The sequence below is a fragment of the Pseudochaenichthys georgianus genome, unplaced genomic scaffold (genome assembly GCF_902827115.2).
Source record: "Pseudochaenichthys georgianus unplaced genomic scaffold, fPseGeo1.2 scaffold_433_arrow_ctg1, whole genome shotgun sequence".
NCBI classification, from domain to species: domain Eukaryota; kingdom Metazoa; phylum Chordata; class Actinopteri; order Perciformes; family Channichthyidae; genus Pseudochaenichthys; species Pseudochaenichthys georgianus.
The window spans coordinates 114,921-132,940 of NW_027262998.1; the positions used below are offsets into that span (position 1 = coordinate 114,921).

The 18,020-nt window shown below is 41.8% G+C and overlaps 1 protein-coding gene across 1 annotated transcript; it reads right to left on the reverse strand.

The window, feature by feature from the left end:
- Nucleotides 1–983: 983 nt before the first annotated feature.
- Nucleotides 984–16,882, reverse strand: LOC117442459 (protein NLRC3-like). The gene is made up of 5 exons (XM_034078463.2): nt 15,051–16,882; nt 14,458–14,631; nt 4,036–4,209; nt 3,189–3,362; nt 984–2,679 (listed from the first exon to the last, which is right to left on the reverse strand). Exons 1-5 carry the CDS (start codon nt 16,880–16,882, stop codon nt 2,634–2,636), a joined length of 2,400 nt encoding a protein of 799 aa, XP_033934354.1. The 3' UTR covers nt 984–2,633.
- Nucleotides 16,883–18,020: the final 1,138 nt, after the last annotated feature.

Below are 18,020 nucleotides of genomic sequence, written 5' to 3' on the forward strand. Positions count from 1 at the left end.
AGAGATCTGTCTCTGGGGGACAGGAAGCTGACCAGTCCCTGAAGACCTGAGAGATCTGGATGGTTCATCATTTAGCAGGAGGTCAGAAATGTATTCTGGGCCTAAGCCATTCAGTGCTTTATAAACCAGCAGCAGTATTTTGAAATCTATTCTTTGACACACAGGAAGCCAGTGTGAAGACTTCAGAGCAGGAGTGATGTGATCCACTTTCTTAGTGTTAGTGAGGACTCGAGCAGCGGCGTTCTGAATCAGCTGCAGCTTCCTAATAGATGTTTTAGTGAGACCTGTGAAGACACCTTTGCAGTAGTCCAGTCTACTGAAGATAAAAGCATGGACACGTGTCTCCAGATCCTGCTGTGACATTAGTCTTTTAATCCTAGATATGTTCTTTAGGTGATAGTAGGCTGATTTAGTAACTGTTTTAATGTGACTGTTGAAAATGCTCCAAACGGCCCAAAACTTCACGTTTGGTAACGATGCAGCATCAACACATCTAAGCGTATTATGGGGTTTTATCAAATGCCGTTGCTATGGCGACAGATCGCTCGCCATCAAGTTAGTTCAAAAGTTTACAGTTAAAATATTTTTGCTGCTTTTCCAAGCCTTTTTACTTTCTTTTCTTCTCTTATCAAACATTCAAGCCCCCAGTGTTCATGCATCATTTCAATCTAAATTCTTCACTTTCTTCTTACACATTACATTTCAGCAATTCAGCGTCAGCTTTCAGCATGAAGCATTCCCACTAGCAATTTCTTAAGGAACTGCATTCTCTAGTGCTATTTTGTAATGCGAGCCATTGCTCAGTCATAACCTCTAATATCTAGAATCAAATCAATTCAGTCAAAATGATTGCAATTGGGCTTTTTTTCCAAATTGTGCAGCCCTGGTGTTAAGGTTATGAAAGTGAATATTCTGTATAAATTCATGGATGCAAAAAACAACAAATAAATTATATAATATTGTGAAAAAGTACATTTATTCTGAATGGCATTGCTGCTCAGCGGCTCAAACTAAGGCGGTAAAATAGACTTCTTTACATCACAAACACATCCTTTATGCTCACATTTTAAACATCTTTTTCACGGGTATAGCTAAAAGGGTTATCGCTGTTTAGCTCGCTGTAATAATTAGTCTTATGGTTGCATTCGCTGGTATCCTCCAAAGATGGCCGACACGCTGTTGATGCCGTCACATTCCCAGTTGTTGTGAAACGAGGGCAGTAAAAGTAGACTATCATATTTTGGTTTTTAATTGATGACACATCTCAATGATTGAAACGGACTGTGAGGCAAAGCTCAGCTCCAGTCTCAAACTCTAAACACATGTTCTACTTTGCAAACAATTTACAATTCACCGTGTGTCTTTATCCTCATACAGAGCACAGCTGACTTGCTGTGTACTACAACAACAACAACAACAACAACAACGTTAGCCAGCGTAGCAGCGAGAGGTGTGTTATCCAAAGCCTGTTTCACCAGAGGCCTGTACTACGAAGCAGGATTTTCTCTTCGCGGCTAACTTCAGGGAAAACTCTGGGTTTCCGGTCCTACGAAGCTGGTTCTCTTTTTAGCGGGCTAGATCTCCATGGTAACTTATGCTGAGCGGCTAACCTGGGGGGTATACTACGAAGCAGGATTTTCGTTTAGCAAGATAACTTATGGGATTTCTGGTACTACGAAGCTGGTTCACTTTTTAGCGGGCTAGATCTCCATGGTGACTTATCCTGGAACCTAGTCTGTGCTCCGAAGCAGGATATGTTCCAGGATAAGAGATCAACTCAGCGGAAGCACCATGTCTGCTGACCAATCAGAGCTCAGTGTGAGGAGGAAATACAGTATAAACTGCGGTTGCAGGAAAGACGGCCGGCCAAAATCACCGACTGTGTGAACGTGAACATGAATAGAATATCACCTCCATCTTCAGAGCAATCTGACTATTATAACATTAGCGTTAAGAAAGCTTATTAAATATCGGCCACAACATAAGTAACCGGATCAGAGTACATTAAGTACAGTCCGCGGCATATCACTTCATAATGTATCATATATCTCCTGATCTGAGTCAGCTGAGCCGTATCTGGCCGTGCAACACTCACAGCGTCACAGACTGTATGAGAAGCATTATTTTAGCAACACATTAAGTTGAGGAAACACTCGAGACAAATCTAATGAAAGTCAGATCGTGTTTTAGACGGGCAGTGAAATCATAAACCTGTTAATGAACGCATTCAAACACGTGTTCTGTTCCAGCTGTGTTCACCTTGCAGCTGCAGCTCTGAGGCTTTGATCCTGATCAAGTGTTTAAGTCATGGATGTTCTTCATATGACTAGTATTAAAGTTCACTTTTCATTCAGGAAGTATGACGCTGCGCTGTCAGTAGCTTCTCCATGTTTGTGATTGGTCGAATGCTCCAGATCCCACCCCTCTCATGTGAACACCTAGCTAGATAGGACACGGCTGGCTGAGCGATCCACTTGATAACCAGCGTCGTAGGACCGTTTAGCGAGAGCGCGTATGTTTTGGATTAGGCCGACCGGCTAACTCAAACATATCAGGTGAGGTTGAACCGGCTTCGTAGGACAGGCCTCTGTTCTTGTTTTCTTTGCTGCTTGGAAAATGCTCAGATCAGGTTTTCACTGCAAAAAGCAACATTTCTCTGGGACGTTTCCACTCGTGGACCTGGAAGATAAACAGGAAAACACTTTTATTAAATAACCAACAATCACTTCAGAGGTCTTATAAATGTAGTGACTCTGCTACTGATAACATCTGCTCTGTGAATCACTTCCTGTCTTCTGCTTCAAGGAAAACTGAGATATTTATATTCCTCCACGATCCCAGAGCTGGATTTTAGTTCACCTATTTTGTTCAAGCATTAATATGTATGTACTACATGTACTTCTACAATATATGTACTTAATATGTAACGGTTCCTCATGAATCGCCTAAAGGACTACACCTATGTTTTATTTCTGTGATTGAGACATTTGAATGTTTCTGTAGCCTGACACCATCTGAGGGGAGTACACTGTATACCAGTGGTTCTCAACCTTACAATATATGGTTTTAGGAAGAATGAAAGAAAGAGCCTGCAGTCAGTGGGAAACATCACTGACTTGTTGTGATCCCAGTGAGAGAAACACCTCCATGTTACAATACTGCTGAACCAGCAGAGAGCCCTCACTGACCTGAGGGTCTCCAGTCTGCAGTCTGGACTCTGCAGGAGATCTCTCAGCAGCTTCACTCCTGAGTCCTGCAGCTCGTTGCCACTCAGGTCCAGATCTCTCAGATGGGAGGGGTTGGACTTCAGAGCTGAGGCCAGAGCCGAACAGCTGATCTCTGACAAGCTGCAGCCACTCAGACTGAATAAAGAAAACATGATGTCACTTTAGAAAACAATGTTCCTGTTTGAAATAACTCCAGGTTTAATAATGTGATCAGAGCTGAAGAAGGTTGGAAAGTGGAAACTCCAACAGGTAGAAACTGTACGAGAAACAGTGAAAAGATCTCTCATTGATATTAAAGACAACGTGCTTCAATAATAAAGAGGTGACTTCACATCTGCTCCATCTACACTAACTCATGATGTGCAGCCAGACCAATAGAACCCACAGAAACTGATCCAACTCAAGATCTCAACGTTTACAAAGACCACAAATATTTCAGGATGAGTTTTGAAGAAATGTGAAGAAAAACATCCAGAGTATTTATTTTAGGAATAGTGGAGTCATCAAATCACAGCATCTTCAGTTTGAACTATTCAGTCAGTAGAAGCATCGTGCAGCTTCAGAACATATTAGTGTTTAGGAGTTTTAATAGAAATATGTTCTTGATGTATTTTGTATATCATTTATTTAAAGCTTGCAGCAGAATATAAGATGAGTTCCAGGTGTTAGAGATGAGGGCATTATGCAGGGTAGGATAGTCAGCGTTAAGATGCTCAGGGAGGATCAGAGTGATATCAGCCTGATGGCTGCAGCTCAGTCAACACAACTCTCTTCATCTCAGCACAGAAGTTACAGATGGAGAACTGACCTGAGGGTCTCCAGTCTGCAGTCTGGACTCTCCAGAATATCTCTCAGCAGCTTCACTCCTGAGTCCCGCAGCTCGTTGCCACTCAGGTCCAGATCTCTCAGATGGGAGGGGTTGGACTTCAGAGCTGAGATCAGAGCAGAACAGCTGATCTCTGACAACCTGCAGCTCCTCAGTCTGAATAGAGAAAACATGATGTCACTTTAGAAAACAATGTTCCTGTTTGAAATAACTCCAGGTTTAATAATCTGTTCAGAGCTGAAGCTTCAGCAATGATGTAGAAACAAATCCCTGATGATCTCAAACTCTCTGCAGCAGTTTCTCTCATCAGATGTTTAACAACTCCTTCATCTCCTGTAACAATCAACTATTACAAATAGATGTGTTTATTACGCACAAGGGGTTCTTGACACGAAATACTATTATAAAGGCAAAATAGAAATGGTAAACGGAGAAGCTACTCTTTCTACAAAATATTCCGAAGTGGTCTGTTCGAGAATATTTCTTCTCTCTCCCTAAGTGTCAAAGAATAATTCTTCATTACTCCCAAGATATTTAACTTTATTGCCTGTTGACGTTTTACGACGAACCCTAAGTCAGTTATCTGTCTTAAGGAATGGGAAGTCTCAGCTATTGTTGACATTACCTGTTTTATGACCGGTCAACTCTCGGTCACAGAGCCATAGAGTGAAAAGTGATTCAGTGCCTCCAGGTGTTCACGTATACCTTCTAGGGCTGTGCATCTTCACTGGTCTCACGATTCGATTCGATTACGATTATCCTGTCAACGATTCGATTCAATTCGATATCCTGATGCATCACGATTCATACCAATGCGTTGCATCCTCAATTTTCTATATTACTGCACATGGCTTATTTTTCATCAATGCATGCATGCAGTAAATACATATGAACTCTCTTTTTATTATTTAGAAAGTGCTTCAGAAATCAATAACATAAATGTCTTGACATTAATTTATAAACCAAAATAAATGAATTGTATAGCTGTACCTATATCTGTGTGAAGTTGTTCCATCCTCAAAACAAAAAAAATAATGCTTCTGCAGTCTAGCTGCAGCTTCTAGCTCCTGCCTTCACAAACTTTACACACGTATATATCGTCTGAAAATTGCTAGAGGGCATTCATACTTTGCAATCCAACACTTAATTAAATCCACCAAAAACCTGACATGATTGTAATGCGATTATTTTTGAAAAACATAAATCCCTGTCTGTGTCTCTGAGCCGCAGCGACACGAGTGATTCAGAGCGGTCCTTCTGCTGTGGGTTCTGGACTGGTGTTCTTGTGTTGGTGGATAAAGCAGACTGCTCCGTGTTTGGTGTCGCTGTGCCGCTGTCCCGTCTGTTCCCTGATCTCTGCGGCACCGACCGATTTGATATTAAAGTGACAGAAAAAAAAAACATTATAGTAAAGCCGCGGCCGGAAAATCAGGAAGCAACGTTACTACTCTATAACCGATTATCTTCCGTCACTGCATCGATACCGAATCGTCCACGTCTGCATCGCAATGCATCGTAGAAATGATTATTTTCAACACCCCTAATACCTTCCCCCAATATGTGGGTTGACTCTCTGTGAAGCTAGTTAAAAGGTCTACCAAGATGAGAGGCTGATCAGAATTGACATGGCAACCCACCCGTGCAGTCAGAACCTTTTGCTGCTGTGACTTGTGATATGAACTCTCCGGCCGATGCTTGTAATAAACTACCAGTGTTTGACATCAAACTCCAACTCTCCTCGTGTCTCTGAGTCCTGACTCTCCTTTGCTGCAGAAGTTTCCCTTGCACTGTCTTCTATATCAACCCACACATTCACAAATAAACAAAGACGGGTTGTATGCGTTATTAAGAGTCCCTGGGGCCATTTCTCAGCCATTCGGGTTTTGATGTTCATGCCATTTTGGCTGTGTTGAATGAATATTGCTCAAACATGCCAGAGGATTTTCTTTTTTAGTTGTATTAAATTAGCCTAAAATGGCTAAGCTACATAAAAACTGATACATTTGTTCCTAGCGGCAAAAAATGCCCCATTGAAAATGCTTTTTTTTGACCCCACATTTATCTTATCATAAACTCTTGATTTCCTTTATGTTAAGGTTTCATTTTGGACTTCTAGCTTTCAATTTTCACATTGGTCTACAACAGGGGTGCCCACACTTTTTGGGCCGGTGGGCTACTTTTGAAATGACCAGCTCACCGAGGTCTACCAACCAAAAATAAAATCCCAAATTGCAAGGAGCTGAATAACACGTGTCATGTATACATGGGATAACTACAACAACTCTATTTGGGTTCTTGAACAGAAACAAATACATGAATACATAAAACTAAAATGGCATGTTAACCTCTCTTTATTACATGGCTTAGTTGAATACTCGATTCTGATTGGTCAATTCAGAACACGTGACACGTTGTTAATACCGAACAGACAGACCGCTGTCAAGGACTTATTGACCGTTGTTAAGGACGCTCACATCTTCAGAAAGAAGTCCGGTCGATTTAACTGTATACAGTTGGGCCGAAAAGCAAACTGCATGCAGTTTGCTTTTGGAACTGGGACAAGAAAAACAGCGGAGAAGTAACGGGGCAGAAACCCTCCTTTTTACGCAGCGGTCCAGACATAGACATCAAACGGCGACACATATTCACTTGCCAGTTACTTTGTCATTAGGGCAGGGATATCTAGATACTTTCCAAGGTTTGACATCATGAAGTGTGCTACTTTTAAAGCAAGGAGCGATGTTTTCAAATCTGTAATCAAAAAGCTCCTCAAAAACGCAAGCAGGTCCTACCGTTGGCTTTTCAAACTGACAAGAGACGCTCTCACTGTTTTTCAAATGTAACAGTTTGAAAAGCAAGCAAACTGTCTGATTGTCTTTAGTTTTCCGCTGTCGTGTGATAGCAACATGGAGGATTTTAACATTCATTTTAATATATTTGGAGAGCACAGTAATTTGGAGTAATAGTTAGTGGCTGATGAGTCCCCAGTGAAGAAAAGAAAAAGACAAGAGGGACAAGGACACAGCGGAGAAGTAACGGGCAGAAACCCTCCTTTTTACGCAGCGGTCCAGACATATACATCAAATGGCAAAACATACAGTGTGCAGTTACTTTGGCATCAGGGCAGGGATATCGAGATACTTTCCAAGGTTTGACATCATGAATTGTGCTACTTTTAAAGCAAGCAGCGATGTTTTCAAATCTGTAATCAGAAAGCTCCTCAAAAACGCTATCGAAGCAGTTCCTGCCGTTGCCACGTTAGTTCAAACAGTAACATCGGACTATTTTTCTTCGCGGATGCATGTCAATTTAAATCAATACATACAACTATTTTTTAAATCAATAAAATCATTTTCTAAATCCATAAAAGCATTTCAATTAATATTGGGAGTCATAACGTTACTTTGTTGAGAATGTGGCCGTGTAATAAGCGGGATAATGTGCAGCGACTTGGTCAATAGCACCTTCATGCCGATGCCGAGCGTCGCAGCACATTATCCCTTACCTATTTCGCTCTCTCTCTCTCTCTCTGTTAAGAAACAGATAACAAGCAGGCTAAGAAACCACTCTCCATGTCCTGAAATCTTAAACATAAAACACAAATATAAGTACAAGGAATACAATAAACGAGTAGAACACTCAACGTAGACACCAGACTGCTATGAACAGTCTCTCAAAGTTATAATGAAATCTCTCTCTCTCTCTCTCTCTCTCTCTCTCTCTCTCTCTCTCTCTCTCTTCGTCTCCTCTCTCTCTCTCTCTTCTCTCTCTCTTCTCTATCTCTCTCTCGCTGGCTCCTCTCTCTGCTCTCTCTGCTCTCTCTGCTCTCTCTCTCGTGAACGACGGGAGCCGGCTCTCGCCCGCGAACGAGCCGTTTTTTTTTTTTGTTTGCGGCACATTATGCAATCTGCACATTATCCCGCTTATTACACACGGCCACATTCTCAACAAAGTAACGACATGACTCCCAATAATAATTGAAATCCTTTTATGGATTTAGAAAATGATTTTATTGATTTAAAAAATAGTTTTATGTATTGATTTAAATTGACATGCATCCGCTCATTTTAATGAATGACTCGCGGTCTACCAGCATTGCCCCCGTCGACGTACTGGGCACCTCTGGTCTACAAGATGGCGATAATTTTTACCCTTTGAAGCCTGCAGCAAAATGTCACACTTTTTACTGTTTTCTGCAATGGTCACTTGCTACTGAAATGATATGTGTGTGTCGCTCCTACAAAAAACGACCATATAGGCCAATTGTTCAAGCCCTTATTACGACCCAGAGACGCGTTTTAAAGTGTATGTTGTTTCTTGTAAGGAACAACATGCTCCCGTCCCGTTCATTGCAAACGCTCCGGAGGGACGTTTATTCACAAATAACCCTCTCTGGAAAATCCTAAATTGTGGAATAGTTTGTCCATTAAAATGCTTTTTGATTCGATTTCTGGCGAGAAGTGTATATTGTACTCTTAGAATCCACGTCCAGTCGATGTGTAGGATCTATAGTTTGATAGATATTACGAAGATGATTTGAGGTATGCGGCAGGATAACGTGTATATGCGGCAGCTTCCATGTAAAGTTAAAACAGTTTTTCCGGTCTCGAAGTTTTCATAATAAAACTGGATATATTCCCCTCACTGTCCAATGAGTACACAGTGATATCTGCATTACTCATCCACTAAAAAACATCAGTTTATCCTTGTTAATTACACATTATTGATTTGTTTAAATTGTGTACAATGCTTTTGTTTTTAACCTTCGATTCAGAGAAACAAATAGTTTTTTCGGAATTTAGACACTACAGTTTCCGAAGACACTACACTACCCAGAATCCCCAGCTATCGTTTGGGACTACAACATCCGCCTTGCTTTACAAACCCTGTGATTAGTCATCAAGCCCTGTGATTGGATGTTGGAGTGGCAGTGTGACAAGGTTACGCTGAGCGTCAACAGCTCTTTGAAATGGAATGGAACCACGGCAGATATTCCAAAATAGCCAGAACTACACAGGCTGGCTATTGTGTGTTTCGCAACATGTTCTATGGCACGTGTCTTTATAAGACGTTTTCGTATTCAAATTCAGGGAAGGTGATTGTCAAGTGCCAAAATAAACTATGCAATATATTGGACGTTAAGTACTTTGTCAGACTTCATATTTATCTGTGGATAACCCCAACGTTTTTTTCTTATTCAAAAAAAGTAATCTTTAATGTTTAAATAAAGCCTTATCAGTTTGTCTGTTTTGCACATCCTCCTGTTAATGTCTTTGGACGTCCTGCACTAAACTGTTTTATTGTAGAGATCACTACTGTATCTTCTTGATATTTTCTATTCTATATTTCTATCATGCCTTCTACTTTCCCCCAATTGAGTATGTAGGCTACTCTTAATATTTAAATGTTTTCATCAAATAAAACGTATTCAACAACAAAATTCAATAACGTGCTTTAACCACTAGGCGGTGTGGGTGAAAAAAACAGTGGTGTAGTTAATAAAACATAATATCAAACATAATATGGAGGGCTGCACATAACTGGTGCGCATGCGCACCTCCGCCAAGAAAAGAGCACCGGGTCATTTGAAAAAAGGCGCATTTGCGTACCAAAATTGAGAGAAAGCGAGGGAGAGAAGAGAGAGAAGGGAGAAGAGAAAAGAGAAAAGAGAGGAGAGATATTTGCGAGTTGCATATGAACTCAGGGTCGGCCCGTCGCACTGGCGTTATAGATGTTCGCCTAGGGCGCTAGATCTGGGGAGGCGCTGCGCTGACAGCTCTGGGAGGGAAAAAAACATTTTTGACCGTTGGGGCTCATCCTAATTTTCGGCCTTGATGTAACAACATTCATAATTAAGTAAATGTAACTCCCTTTTCACCCCTCTCCCTCTCCCTCTTCCTCTCTCTCTTCCTCTCTCGCTCTCAATTTTTGCGCATGCGCACCAGTTATGTGCAGCCCTGACTATTAACTTTATTGTGAAATTAAAACAGAACGGTAAAGGAAAATACAGTTTCAGTCTCTCGATGTGAAGCTTATGCATTGTACCATGAACCTGTTTAGACCTGTAACAGTCAACTACATGAGGAGTTGGAAAGGTAGTAAATAATATCTTTAAAAACAACAACAAAATCCCTTTCTATCAGCTGTGCACCGTTATGGTGTAAATATAACCTATCTACCAATTGGATCAAATATAAAAGTCAGCCGAATTAGTGTTGATACTGCAAGGAGACGTATTGTGTGAAAAGAAATGGAAGATGTTGTTTAATTGCTGATATATTTATGATCCACGTCACGTATTCAGTTTTGGCGGCATCTCTTCCAGTTTGTCAAAAGGTCTTCTCATCAGGGCTCTATAAATAAATATCTACGGCAGATCTGTAATATTTAATGCAGCCGAACCGTGTATTACAATGCCGTTATGTGATGACTTTCAAATAGAAAAGCAAGAACACTCAGAATAAAGTATTATTTAATTTTTTTTTAAAAGTTGTCCGATTTCATATCATATAAACACCATATCCCAACATGCATTGCGGCTAAAACAATTGATGTTTTAGCCTTTGAAAAAAGAAAGGTGTCTCAGAATCGAAAGAGAAAAACCTATGGGAAAAACACAAAAGCATTGTACACAATTTAAACGAATAAATGTCGTATAATTAACTAGGATAAACTGATGGTTTTTAGTGGATGAGTTCTGCAGATATCACGGTTAAATTCTTAGATCATTGGTTTTATTATGAAAACGTCGAGACCGGAAATACTGTTTTCAACCCGTAACTTTACATGGAGGCTGCCGCATAAACACGTTCTCCTGACGAAACCTCAAATCATCTTCGTAATATCTATCAAACTATAGATCCTACATATCGACTGGACGTGGATTCTAAAAGTACAATATACACTTCTCGCTAGAAATCTAATCAAAAAGCGTTTTAATGCCAAACTATCCTACAATTTAGGATTTTACAGAGAGGGTTATTTGTGAATAAACGACCCTCTGTAACGTTTGCATTCAACGGGAGCACTCGAGGGCGAAAACTTTAAAACTTAATTATAGGACGTATTAAGGGCCTGAACAATCGGCCCATTTGGTCGTATTGCGTGTTTGTGTGTGTGTGTGTGTGTGTGTGCGTGCGTGCGTGTGTGTGTGTGTGTGTCCAACTTCAAAATACTTTTCTCTTAGAAGGCCACACTGCGTAATAATCTAATTCAATAATAAAAACAATGAGTTGTGAGAACCATAACAAAATTGGACTTTGTTTTGGTTCTCGCTCAGGTTGTTTGTGCAGGTGCACTGCAGTCATGGTAATAAGTAGGGGTGCAACAACTAATCGACTTAATCGATTAAAATCGATTACCAAATTAGTTGGCAACTAATTCAGTCGTCGATTAGTTGGTGACGTCATCACGTGTGTTCTACACCCCGTTAAACTCCAACGTTATCGCTCTTTGTTATCGGTACAGGAGACATTTAAAACATATGTCATATGTATTATTGCTACATAAACATTATATCGCAGTCTTAGTGTCGCCAACTCCGTTTCTAATATGCAATATGACTACAAAATGCGTCTATAATGTATTTTCGATCTTCCCAATTCAGACGAGAGATCTCTCCCCCGCCTGCTTGCGAGGGGGCGGGGCAGTTTACACACACACGCAGCTGCTAGCGCTACATGCATGCAACACACACACACGGAGGAGATGGCGGAGAGAACGCGCTCCGAGGTGTGGTTAAACTTTAGCCGTCTCGATGTGGACAATGCTCGTTACCAAAAGTGCAATAACAGTTTATCATGTAAGGGCGGTAACACGAGCAATTTGTCTAAACATTTAGCAAAAGTGCTCCACATCCAGACGGAGGAATGCACCGGGTTCCACTGTCTTTCTAGCAGCTCTGTAGCCCCGCCCACGAGTAACTTTTCCACGTCAGGTGTTCTGTATGCTAGCAGCAACACACGGAGTTAACTCAGTTATACAAACATGGGTTAATGATTAGAGGAAACTGAGTTATTTAGTTTGTTAAAGTTTCAGCTATTCTGTTCACAGTTCTGTCATCACATTATTTAATATGATTTGTTAAAACATTGTTGTTTCTTTTGATGTGAAATATTATGCATTTAATTAAAATAAAAAGCAATGTTAGTTTTGTTCACAATTAGTTTAGTTAGTTTACCTTATTTCTTGTCAAAAGAACCGTTAATACTATCGTTAAAAGGACCGGATCGATAAGCGGTATCGATATAAGTAGTAGTACAGTTAAAACCTTAACAATCCGAATAATCGATTAATCGTTTCATTAATCGATAGATTAATCGATTATCAAATTAGTCGTTTGTTGCAGCCCTAGTTATAAGTATTACTATCAGTGCAGGAGTAGTCTTTTTGGAGATGGCAAGGCATTACAGCACACAGGAGGCTCTGGACATCCTCATGCACTCTGATTTCGAGGATGGCTCCTCATCCTCCTCCGTAGACTCTGAGGCTGACACAGAAGAGGCCTCAGAGTCCACGGAGGACGCCTCAGAGGTGGGAACAGACCAGCTAGAGTCCAACTCCGACTCATCTGAATCTGAGAGCGGAGGGGAGATGGAGGAAGCAGCTGCAGGATGGACTTCAGAAAATGGAAAAGTGTTTTGGTCTCCCACAAACACTGAGACGCTCCGCTACGTCCCAGCAGCCACAAGTTTGACCCCGGGACCAACACACTATGCTGTCGCCCGAATCAGTGACCCGGCATCCAGCTTTGCACTGCTGCTGACGGATGACATCCTGCAGCATATTGTGTCCATGACAAACCTGCATGGGAGACGGTCAATTGCAGAGTGGCGAGATGTGGACACAGAGGAACTGCAGGCTTACGTGGGGCTGCTCATTTTGGCCGGTGTTTACAGGTCAAAAAGAGACTGCAGGTGTATACAGGCAAAGCAGCTGGCAGTTCTTCTGAAGTCAACCAGGGGATGAGGGTGGTCCTGGAGATGACAGAGGGGCTCCAGGGACACATCATTAGCTGTGACAATTTGTTCACGTCCTTCGCACTGGCCGAGGAGCTGCTCAGGAGAAAACTGGCCCTGGTTCAATCATTGACCAATCTAGGGACCTAATAATAACAATAATCAAATATTCATAGTTTTTTGTTCTTTTCAACAACAACAAAATATATATTATCAGTTTGTCGGGGGACATCTTACTTCTTCTTCTCTCTGTCTGTACCTGTGTCCTCTCATGTCCCATTAACCCAGCTTCCCCACATCTCTTTCTTTTTGGTGTCTCTATACGCCGGGATCCGGAGTCATGGATGATCCTGCGGTCCTGTGTCCTGGATCGCGAGCGCTGGATCTTGAGTCGTGGCTGTGGTCCTGGATCATCGGTCCTGGATGGATATCCTCGTGGATTCATCTTCCTATTATACACACATGCATTTCCAAACATCTGGACTACCTATGTTGCAAATGTATTATCTTTTCAATTTACACACGGCATCTATTGCACGTCTGTCCGTCCTGGGAGAGGATCCTCCTCTGCTGCTCTCCCTGAGGTTTCTCCCATGTTCCCTTAAACTGGGTTTTCTTCAGAAGTTTTTCCTTGTACGATGTGAGGGTCTAAGGACAGAGGGTCTGAGGACAGAGGGTCTGAGGACAGAGGGTCTGAGGACAGAGGGTCTGAGGACAGAGGGTCTAAGGACAGAGGGTCTAAGGACAGAGGGTCTGAGGACAGAGGGTCTGAGGACAGAGGGTCTGAGGACAGAGGGTCTAAGGACAGAGGGTCTGAGGACAGAGGGTCTAAGGACAGAGGGTCTAAGGACAGAGGGTCTAAGGACACAGGGTGTCGTATTGCCATACTGATATTCTGTACAAACTGTGAAGTCCACTGATACAAATGTAACATTTGTGATATTGGGCTATATAAATAAACATTGATTGATTGATTGATTGATTGATTGATTGATTGATTGATTGATTGATTGATATATTATCAGTTTCTCAGCCAAGCAACAACATAAACAAAACTCAACAAAAAGTCCACTCGGCGATAAACCGAAATTGTCTTTAGAGCCTAATCCAGGCCACTATAGTTCATTGAGAAAGGCTGCTGCTACCGCGCCCGTCGGCAGCAAAACGGAATTGTTTGTATTTTTAATCCACATAAAAAAAAGGAAAAACACGATCACAAAGGAGACGATCTCACCCCGTGTTGTAGAGAATAGTCCCCTCTATCTCCCAGCTCATCAGTACTGACAGCATCTTCTCTGACTCATTAATCACTGATTAAACCATTAGCTAAATCAGAAAACAATATTGAAAAGGTATTGTTCTCAGGAAAATTCTACAAATGATAAATACCGAAAAATATATCTATAATTATAATAATGATATTATTGTATCCAGTTATTGAACTGACCTGAGAGCCTCCAGTCTGCAGTTTGGACTCGTTAGTCCAGAACTCAGCAGCTTCACTCCTGAATCCTGCAGCCTGTTCTCACTCAGGTCCAGAGCTCTCAGGTGGGAGGGGTCCGACTTCAGAGCCGAGGCCACGACTTCACATTCAGTCTCTGAGAGTCCACAGTTAGAAAGTCTGTCACACAAATATTACAAAAAGAGATAGCATAAAGAGAGGAAACATTATATTAACTTCATGAATTTGATAAAACAAGTTCATTTTCTGTTAGTCAACTTAATATAATAATAATAATAATAATAATAATAGAGTTTTCTATATTCATCGTCAGCGTGTCAGATCTTATTTTAATCTCTTAAACATTGTGGTAAAAACAGATGTTGAACAAACTGAATGATATCTGAATGACTGCATTCACTGATAACTGAAACATGCTGCTGTGAGAACACCTCTAAAGTCCTTCCTTCGTTTGGCAAGGAATATGAAGAGAACTGAAAACTGTAAAAGGTAATAATTATTATAATAAATAGAATAACTGATATTTGAAAAACTAAACTTCTGATCTAGTTTATAAAGTTATTCACATCTGGACTTACTGTGCCTTCCTGCAGTTCCTCACAGCTGGAATCAGTCTCTGTCGTCCCTCCTCAGATGTGTTGTACTTCGTCAGGTCAAACTCATCCAGAACCTCCTCTGACATCTGCAGCATGTAGGCCAGAGCAGAGCAGTGGATCTCAGAGAGTTCCTTCTCTGATCTGTTCTCTGACTTCAGGAACTCTGTGATCTGCTGATGCACTGAGAGGTCCTTCATCTCTGTCAGACAGTGGAAGATGTTGATGCTCCTTTCAGGAGAGGAATCACTTCTCATCTCCTTCAGGTTGTTGATGGCTCTCTGGATGGTGTCTGGATGGTTGTCTGTGCAACCCAGCAGGCCTCCTAAGCGTCTCCGGTTGGACTCCAGAGAGAGGCCGTGGAGAAAGCGGACAAACAGGTCCAGGTGGCCATTTTCACTTTGGAGGGATTTCTCCATGGCTCTCTTTAGGAAGACATCCAGGGATGAGTACTCCTGATCAGTGCTAAACATGTTTTCATCGTCCAAGTCTCTCTGCAGGAAGTCCTTCAGTACCGCTGTGTCTCTGTTGGTGTAACAGTGCAACATGTAGACTGCAGCCAGAAACTCCTGGACGCTCAGATGAACAAAGCAGTAGACTGTTTTCTGGAAGATCACACTCTCTCTTTTGAAGATCTCTGTACAAACTCCTGAGTGCACCAAGGCCTCGGTGACACCAAGACCACAGCGCTCCAGGTCTTCTTGGTAGAACATGATGTCTCCTTTCTCCAGATGTTCAAACGCCAGCCTCCCCAGCTTCAGAAGAACCTCCCTGTCAGGCTTCGTCAGCCAATGTGGACTCGTCTCATGACCCTCTTCATACTTCTGCTTCTTCCTCTTGGTCTGGACCAGCAGGAAGTGTGAGTACATGTCAGTGAGGGTCTGGGGCAGCTCTCCTCTCTGGTCTGTAGCCAACATGTGGTCCAGAACTGCAGCAGTGATCCAGCAGAAGACTGGGATCATGCACATGATGTGGAGGCTCCTGGAGCTCTTGATGTGAGAGATGATTCTGCTGGACAGGTCTTCATCACTCCATCTCCTCCTGAAGTACTCCTCCTTCTGGGCGTCAGTGAAGCCTCGTACTTCTGTCACCCTGTCCACACACTCAGGAGGGATCTGATTGGCCGCTGCAGGTCTGGAAGTTATCCAGACGAGAGCCGAGGGAAGCAGCTTCCCCCTGATGAGGTTTGTCAGCAGCACGTTGACTGAGGACGGCCGAGAGACCTCAGACACAACCTCACTGTTTCTGAAGTCCAGAGAAAGTCTGCTTTCATCCAGGCCGTCAAAGATGAGCAGCACTTTGCAGACAGCCAGCTGCTCTGCTGTGACCTCCTGTAAGGTCGGATGGAAGACATGGAGCAGCCTGAGAAGACTGCACTGCTCACCTTTGATCAGGTTCAGCTCCCTGAAGGAGAGCGGGATCACCAGACTCACATCCTGGTTCTCCAAACCCTCGGCCCAGTCCAGAGTGAACTTCTGCACCGAGAAGGTTTTTCCAACTCCAGCGACTCCGTTGGTCAGGACCGATCTGATGGGAGTCTGCTGGTCCGGTGAGGCTTTAAAGATGTCCTGGCACTTGATTGGAGTGTCATGGAGGGTCTCCTTCTTGGAAGCCGTCTCCAGCTGCCTCACCTCGTGCTGGGTATTAACCTCTTCACTCTGGCCTTGTGTGATGTAGAGCTCAGTGAAGATCCTGTTGAGGAGGGTTTCACTTTGATCAGTTCCTTCAGTCACACGTTCACATCTCCTCCTCAGACTGAGCCTATGTTCATCTAAAACCTCCTGCAGACCACGTTCTGCTGGAAGAGAAGGAAACATGAAAGAATCAGGAAATGCTTTTGAGAATCTTAAAATAGACATGGTTTAAAAAATGATAATTTTAATAAAACAGCTTAATGTCTACGCTTTAAAACACGATACTTAACATAAAACAGATGAACCAGGAATAGTAGAGGAACAAACCCCCCAAAAAGGCTTTAGTTATCGAGATACCCCTACCCGAGGTAGAACAAAGCACAACTATGTTTTTTCATTACTTTAATATCTGTAATATATGAAACGGATTGTTGTATAAAAATATTTTACTGCAAAATAAAAAAAATTGGTTGATGTATGGAACCTTCCCATAACCGAAAATAGTGAAAATGTAGGCTCCTCTGAAGGGGGCCATGTCAACCTTATCACGTGTATATCTGGAAATAAGGATCATATATGTTCAGGGTGAGGCAAAGCATACACTAAAGCACATTTTGTACCAATACCTTTGTCCATCTTTGTAAAATATACAATCAAACAGATACAATTTAGGCGGAAATTAAATTTGAAAGGAAAAATCCAAAAGGTATGTTTATACTTTTCTCTTATTATTAAAGTTAGGAGACCAATCCCCAAAAAACCTTATTTATATGTACCAAAGAGTGTTATCTTATGATAAAAGTTGGTTATTTGACTATTAGGGGCTGGTAACCTCTTCTGTCACCAGCCCCTAACAGGTTGCTCGTGCAGCAAGGTCTTCAAACTGACAAATAGAATGGGCCCTATAGGTGTAAATGGATGAACGAAAGGACACAGACCATAGATTAAGGCAAAAAACAAGATTTAAAATAATTATTTTTATATAATATATATAATAATAAACCCATCTTTATCATTCTTAATAAATTTATCTTTATATTTAGTTCATCTTTGAATTAACATGGCGATAGGCCTACTGTGAGCCAACAGGCCTTGCTGATGGAAGGAGGTTGTCACTCAAAATCTCACGATACATGGCCCCATTCATTCTTTCCTTTACACGGATCAGTCGTCCTGGTCCCTTTGCATGATGTTTCCACCCCCATGTTTCACAGCAGGTGTTCTTTGGATGCAACTCAGCATTCTTTCTCCTCCAAACACGTCTAGTTGAGTTTTTACCAAAAAGTTCTATTTTGGTTTCATCTGACCATATGACATTCTC

Coding starts and splice junctions, on each gene's coding strand:
- LOC117442459 (XM_034078463.2), bottom strand. CDS start 16,882: ATGTTTCCTTCTCTTCCAGCAGAACGTGGTCTGCAGGAGGTTTTAGAT. Junction 4,210..14,457: donor TGCAGACTGGAGGCTCTCAG/GTCAGTTCAATA, acceptor TTCTCTATTCAG/ACTGAGGAGCTGCAGGTTGT. Junction 2,680..3,188: donor TGCAGACTGGAGACCCTCAG/GTCAGTGAGGGC, acceptor TTTATCTTCCAG/GTCCACGAGTGGAAACGTCC.